Source organism: Danio rerio, chromosome 24 (assembly GCF_049306965.1).
Source record: "Danio rerio strain Tuebingen ecotype United States chromosome 24, GRCz12tu, whole genome shotgun sequence".
Lineage (NCBI taxonomy): Eukaryota > Metazoa > Chordata > Actinopteri > Cypriniformes > Danionidae > Danio > Danio rerio.
In genome coordinates this window covers 34,647,501-34,655,000 of record NC_133199.1, presented here as the reverse complement: position 1 = coordinate 34,655,000, position 7,500 = coordinate 34,647,501, and the positions used below count along the sequence as shown (strand labels likewise).

Below are 7,500 nucleotides of genomic sequence, written 5' to 3'. Positions count from 1 at the left end.
AGGAAATAGGATGGAAATAAAGTAAATGTAAAGGTAAAATGAAGGAAATGAAAAAAGGAAATGAAGGGAGGGGAAGGGAAAGGGAAAAGAAAGAGGAAAGAAATAAGGTAAATGGAGATGTAAAATGAAGGAAATCAAAGGAAATCAAATCAAATCAAATGGAAAGAAATGATAGGATAGGATAGAATAGGATAGGATAGGAAAGGAAAGGAAATGGAAGGGAAGTAAGGGAAGGGAAGTAAAAAGAAAGAGGAAGGAAAGAGGAAGGAAATAAGGAAAGGGAGGCAAGAGGAAAAGGAAATGAAAGGAAGGGCAGGGAAGAGGAAAAGGAAGGGAAGAGAAAATAAAGAGGAAGAAAAGAGCACTGAAACAAAAAAGAGGAAGGTAATAAGGTAAATAGATAGGTAAATTAAGGACATGAAAGGAATGAAAGGAAATAGGAATTGGAGGATGAACATGAAAAGAAAGTAAAGGAGACAGAAACAAAAGAAAAGATGAAAAAAGAGGAAGGAAATAAGGTAAATGAAAAGAAAAGGGAATGGAAAGAAACAGAAAGGAAAGTCATGTGTCTAAGTATAGTGAACCATACATGGAATTGTTTGTGCTCTTCAATCCAAAATCACACACACACACACACACACACACACACACACACACACACACACACACACACACACACACACACACACACACACACACACACACACACACACACACACACACACACACACACACACACACACACACAGAGCAGTGGGCAGCCATTGCTGCAGAGACTGGCAGTTTGGTGTCTCACCTCATCTTTAGTATTGTTACAAAGCTGATTCTACAACCATTTTGGAAAGAAAAGTAAAGAAAAACAAAAGGAAAGGGAAACATAATGGAAGTAATGGGAATGAAGGATGAAAATAAAAAGGAAAGCAAAGCAAAGGAAATGTCTCAGCTGGAGAAGAACAGGCCAGGGGCATCTGATGAGAAACCATGATGTCCACCATTGAGAAGCAGTAGGCAGCCCAACCATGCACTGTTAGCTTAAGAAACAGCAGCAGCTCAAAGACTGGGGCGGAAAATGAGATGTGAATAGGGTTACTGGTAGAGGGGGAGAAATTGTCAAGTGGATCATCCACAGCCATTAACACGGACAGGGAGTCGCCAGTGATTCCCAGAAAAATAGGCTTTCTCCATCTTTTCTGTGTACATGCTTGTCTGTCCACATAATGGACAACAAGACAATGTGTGAAAATGCGTTTAAACTGACCGATTCCGATGAACACAGCTTTATAGCCCTCCTCTTTCAGCGAGAGGAGCGTCATTCCGTCTTGGCCGAGTCCTCGGTCACAGACAATCTGAAATAGAGATCAAACAAGCCATATCAATGCAAGACCACTGAAGCAAGACCACAGAAATGCTCTATAAAAGACCAAAAGCTCTTCTGAAGGCATGCAAAACAGGGTCTGCAGGAGATCGCAGGAGGGCTTCTCTGAATTCATCTTGTGGCAGCGGAAAAAGGGTCTCGGTCGGTTAAAAAACTAGAAACCAAAAAGAATGAAGAAAGAAAATAAACAAGAACAAAAAAAAAGAAAGAAGCTCATTTGAAGGCATGTAAAACAGTGCATTGTTGAGGTTTTTAGGAAAGCAAAGAAAGGAAAGAAAATGAACTTAAATAAAGGAGATGAAAATAAAAAACAGAAAAGGGTAGAAAAGAAAAAATAGGAGGGAAGGAAGGAACGGCAGAGAAAAGGAAGGATGGATAAAAGATAAACTTATGCTGACTACGATAAAACATTGTTTCGTCTTTTAGAGCTTTTCTGAGAAAATATCAGCCTGAGAGTATGTAGAAACATGTAAAGTGATGTTTTGTAAACAAATTTCGAGAGGAGCATGTGCAGAAGTTTCAGTATCGAATACGTCATTGACAATTATTCTATTATCAAATAAATTCTTGAACAAATCCCTATATATATACCAAAGCTGTCTTACCTGCAGCATCTCACAACTTTAGCATCCCTCCACCACCCTGACACCTCACCTCTTAAGCATTACATTCCTGGGGGGGGCGTTCTGGGGCCAGGCTAGATACTTCGCTCGAATCCCAACTCCTCTTTGTTTCCTGATAAGGGGAATAACTCGAGATGGCATGTTTCCCCGAGCTCAGAGCCCTCCACCCAGACGGCACGCCAAATATGCCTTATACTTAAACAACTGCAAGTGTGAACTCGTAAATGTAAGTATATGGAAACAAGTTAACATGACTCCACAACCAAAGCACAACATATGTTGACTGATAAAAATATCAAAACCGATCTCAACGTGTAGTCCTGAATAGCTCAGATGGATAGGTCTCTTGATTCTCGTGCTAAACTTTTTAACTTGGGTTCGAATCCCGTTGATGACATGTAACATCATGTAATGTCATGTGAAATCATATAACATCATGTGATGACATCACATGAGCTGATATTTTCTGGTGTGTGGTACATTCCGGGTCACTTCTGGTTTGTGGTGCATTCCCTTTCCGTAAAGAACCTGTCATTGTAAAGTTCGCGACAGGTAAATGTGTTTTGTGTCTTGTTAATTTTTTAAAATCATAATCTTTTATTTACATTAATTTTGGTTATGTACTGTTCTGCCAAACAAATATTAAAATCAATAATGTTTACAATAAAACTGACACCAAGTAATAAGAATATTTATGTGGTATGGGCATGTTTTGTTGCTGTGAAAAAGTGCCAAATCTGCAAACATGAATAGTTTACATCAAGAAAGGGGCACCAGTGAACACGGACACCAGTTAAACCGTAACACCGGCTTCATTCAGTTTACTTTTAAGAGTCCTCAAGCAGATGTTTACACCATGTAGACTTGACATCATGTCCACAATTACAGCGTACGAGTGGCCCTCGTTAAAATATTGAACACATTGATGCAGTGTGTCTGGTGTTTCCGTCTCATCCGCGTCCTTTAGAAACTCCAAATACCAACCACACATAAAAAGCAAAACCGTGTAAGCTGCTCATCTGTTTGCCACAAAACGGGCAAAACAACTACCGCAGTACATGTTCGGTCACCATAACGGAAGTTTCACAAACTAATTTTGAGAGGAGCATGTGATAGGATTGACAACAGCTGACCCTTATCACTAAACACTAACTAGCCAATCGAATCATTACAAATTTAACATAATATCCAGCCTAAACTTCATTCCTCATCTTCGTTTTGGACGACCCCCCCTCTATCCCTTCTCCCTCCTCCTCAATTCTAAGATTGAGCGACACGGTGGCTCAGTGGCTAGCACTGTTGCCCCACAGCAAGAAGGTCGTTGGTTTAAACACTATTTGAGCCAGTCGACACTCTCTGTGCGGAGTTTGCATGTTCTCCTCGTGTTTGCGTGGGTTTTCCCCAGGTACTTCGGTTTCCTCCCACAGTCTAAAGACATGTAACACAAGTTAAAGTCAAAGTCACCTATTACATATACACTTGCACAGTTGGCGGACTATTCTTGGGAAGTTTTCAAGAACTACCTGATCTTGTATCCCTCCTAATGCTTATTAACCAGGCGGGAACATTGGGCTCATCTATCTCCGAGCTCAAGGTTCTCTCCCAGGACAGGATGCCAAACCTGCTAAAATAGTCAAGCATTATCTAAGTATGAACTCTTGAAATTTTATTTATGCCATGTACTACACAACACGAATCTACCGCACATACCACCATCGTCAACTATTCCTTGCGTCACGTCCGGTGTGAGATACATTCCGTAAAGTACATGTCACAGTAAATTGTTTAGGGATTGGTAAAGGTGTTTTGTGTCTTGTTAATTTTTTTCAAAATGTAAATTTGTTTTGTCCTTGGTAAAATTGCTTTTCCTAGGTAATTGTGTCTTATGATTGGTAAAAAAAAAATCTAAATATATAGTTGTCTTGAGCTTTGTAAAAGAGTTTTACACTTTGTAATGTTGTTTTGCACTTCCCGGCCACCATAGTAAACAAACAAAAAGTAAGGAAATAGTGAAAGAAGGGGCCATGGAATTACACAGAGTAAGAAAGGACAGAAAGTAAGTAGTAAGGAAAGATTGGAAGGAAAGAAAGAACACTTTCAAACAAAGCTAGCGTTGTGCCCATGAGAAGAAAGATGGGGAAAAGCTGCAAAAAAATAAAGGAAGGAAGAAAGAAAAAGTGTGAAAGAAAGCAAAAAAGGATGAAAAGAATCAAAGGAGAAGCTCGATTGAAAGGCTGTAAACTGTGTTTCACAGGAGGGCGTCTCGGAATCCTTCTTGTGTCAGCGCAAAAGAAACTCGGAAAAGAGTCTGTCCTCCTCCAGATCCCCACATTCACTCCCGCTTTTCCCCCCGTGTCTGTTTATAGGTACTGAGGGAACATGCAAATCTGTCATCTCACCCCCTCCCCATCATCCTCAGCTCTTTACGAACGGCAGAAAAAAAAAGCATTTCCTGTGTAAAATGAATCTTGAGCAGGTGCGCCGGATGACGACTATTGATTGCCCTTTCCCGTAGCTGTAGCATTCAGGAAACAAACAGACAAGCTCTCACAGCCCCGAGGTGCTCCAAGCGCTGCTGTCTGCCACCGCTAATGCAACTTTTAATTGTTCTTTATTAATGCGGCTGACATTTGGACTGCTGATCCTCCCTGAGACCTCTCGCCCCTTCCCGGCTTCAAAAGGGGGCAGGTGGGGAGGGGGACCACAGGGTAGGATAGAGAGGTGAGGTGCGATGGCTTTCATTACCTTCACTCCAAGGTCTTTCATCAAATCCACCTCAAACTGCACCACATCGTACGGCAGGCGGAATTGCGGGATCTCAGAAGAGCTGCAAATCAAGAGAGGGAAAAAATGAAATGAGAAGAAAGGGAAGGGAGATAAGGGGTCCCTGTGGAGATGAAAAATTAGGGAAAGGAAAGGGGGAAATTCTGCCCTATGCTAAGGATCATTCAGTCGCTGCTTTTTTGTATGTTATAGGTATTCTTCAGTCTTCAATTGTGGCAGTCTAAATGTCAACTCAAAAGCTAGGGATAGGAATGGGAAATATTTTGCCTTATTCTAAGGCTTGCTTCATCTCTGCAATTCTTATGTTAGGTTCTTTAGCCTTCAATTGTGCCAGTCTAATTACTTATTCACACTTAATGTGTCTTTGTGTCTAAAAATGAGACATGCAGAATACAATAGGCATATATAGACATAGGTCTCAAACTTGATTCCTAGAGGGCCGCAGCTCTGCACAGTTTGGATTCCAATCCTAACCAAATACATTTGATTAAACTAATAAGCAGGTGTGAGCTGGAGGTGGTTGGAGCTAAACTATGCAGAGCTGTGGCCCTCCAGGAATTAAGTTTAAGACCACTGCAGTACACAGTAAAAAAAAATTGCTGTAAAATTACAGTACTACTGTCAATTTTGGTTGAAATTGCTAAAAACTGCTAGCAGTAATGTAAACTTTACAAGTGCACTATAAATTTAATTTGTTGTGTGTAAGTTTTTGACTCTTCTAAAGTATAAAAATACCATAATATGTTTGCAGATGTTTAGGAAACATGCTAAGTGAAAATTCATGTTTATCTAAAAAACAATGCTGAAGTCAGATATCCTGCTTTGAAAATGTGCATTACGTGCCGGAACGTCTGTCTTTGTTTTGGTCATTTAATCCGCCCAATGCCAGTTAAGCCAATAATATTTCAGCATTCCGGGATGCCTTGGTGTGATTCATTCAGTCATGAAGGCTCTCAAAGCATGCATGCACTAATGAAAATGCAAACTCCGGTGGACAGTAGCAGAGTCCGAAATAAGACACAGATTCAGAGTTCCATATAAGGTGGTTATTAATTAGCAAATAATATAAACATTATGAACGTAAACATTTGGTGAACAGGTTACATTGTAACCCATAACAACACGCTACCTCATGAGATTTGCGGTGATAAGCAAGTTGGCTGTTTGCATCAGACCAAACACAACAGAAATTTAAATTCAGCCATTCAGGAGCACAGAACAGCAGTAATAGTACTGTTCCGAAACAATACATTTCAGGTGTTGGTTAGCACAATGCAACTCGGTGGCGAAGTAGGTAGTGCTGTCGCCTCACAGCAAGAAGGTCGCTGGTTTGAGCCTCGGCTGGGTCAGTTGCCGTTTCTGTGTGGAGTTTGTATGTTCTCTCCACGTTTGTGTGGGTTTCCTCCGGGTGCTCCAATTTCCCGCACAAAGACATGCGGTACAGGTGAATTGGGCTGGCAAAATTGTCTGTAGAGTACGAGTGTGAATGAGTGTGTTTGGATGTTTCCCAGAGATGGGTTGCAGCTGGAAGGGCATCTGCTGCATAAAAATATATGGCGGATAAGTTGGCGGTTCATTCTGCTGTGGCAACCCCTAATTAATAAAGGGACTAAAGCCTGGTTTATACTTCTGCGTCAAGTGACCGGCGTAACCCACTGCGCATGCAATGTGCGTAGCTGTGCATTTATACCTCTGAGCGCTGTCTCTGTTGGTCTGCATTAATACTTCCGAAACGCTAGTTGGCAGTGAGGTGTTATTGTTCCTCTGTGTCGAGTTTCTTCGCCTGTGTTTTGTTTTTTTCTGAACACTTCCTGAGTGTACAAGTGGCTTAAACTCGCTCATTTTGAGGCAGTAACCAGCGAACGTGCAACAACTTCAACAATAAGGTAAACACAAAACAAAACTTTCCATATGGAGCTCCTTCACGGGACTCCACACTTGTAAACAATCGCTCCATCGGACTCGCGTCGTTCGCGCGGCTCTCGGTCCTGCCCAGACTTGTCAGCGCTACCAAGTAGACCAATCACAGAGCTTGCGCTATGCATCGTTGCGACGTGTAGTTACATTTTTTGAGAGGAGCACGTCAGCGACACCGACGGACACAGCGTAGGGCTATGTGTCAACGCGTAGGCTGTGCCGTACCATATGTGTTCGCTTGACGCAGAAGTATAAATTAGCCTTAAGCCGAAAAGAAAATAAATGATTAAATGGTAAGCACAAAAACTGCTTTTAATATGGGAAATATTCCTTCTATTGCATGCCATTACTTTTATTTAGAACACAATTTAAATCAGCCTTTGTTGGTGTCGTCAATCTGGCAACCTGCTCTTGCAAGTGTTTTGAACCAGGAGTGCAATACCTAGTTCAACCCCTGGGTGTCAAACTTACATACTTACATAATTAATCATTTCAATTGTACTTCAAAACCACACAACCAAACAGTAATACTCAAAATTGTACGGCAGTGTACTCAGGAATAGTTTAAAATAAAAAAGGATACAGCCACTGAATGCCTGTAAACAAAAACCACTGTAAAGAAGACACCTAGTTCTTCTTATTGGTCCAGAGACTGCTGAGATTTAAGCTTTCTTGGATATTATGCGGGAGACAGCACAGTTTCTCAGTGGTTAGCACCCTTGCCTCACAGCAAGACGGTCGCTGGTTCTAGTCTCAACCTTTCTGTGTGGAGTTTGCTTGGTGTGGGTTTTCATGCGGTTT

At 41.4% G+C, this 7,500-nt stretch overlaps 1 protein-coding gene across 8 annotated transcripts in view; it reads right to left on the bottom strand.

The window, feature by feature from the left end:
* Positions 1-7,500, bottom strand: part of dpyda (dihydropyrimidine dehydrogenase a) — a 384,430-nt gene that overhangs the window by 263,786 nt on the left and 113,144 nt on the right. For 6 of the 8 annotated variants that reach the window (XR_012399471.1, XR_012399472.1, XM_073940926.1 and 3 more), the window contains 2 exons: positions 4,744-4,825; positions 1,259-1,346 (listed from right to left, as the gene is read on the bottom strand). Coding sequence is in view for 4 of the 8 variants with exons in the window: in XM_073940926.1 (XP_073797027.1) it covers positions 1,259-1,346; positions 4,744-4,825 (170 nt within the window). In the remaining 4 variants the exon portion in view is untranslated. Of the gene's footprint in view, positions 1-1,258; positions 3,427-3,519; positions 3,623-4,743; positions 4,826-7,500 lie in introns of those variants that run through there. The other 2 variants (XR_012399473.1, XM_073940930.1) reach the window with 2 other exon arrangements.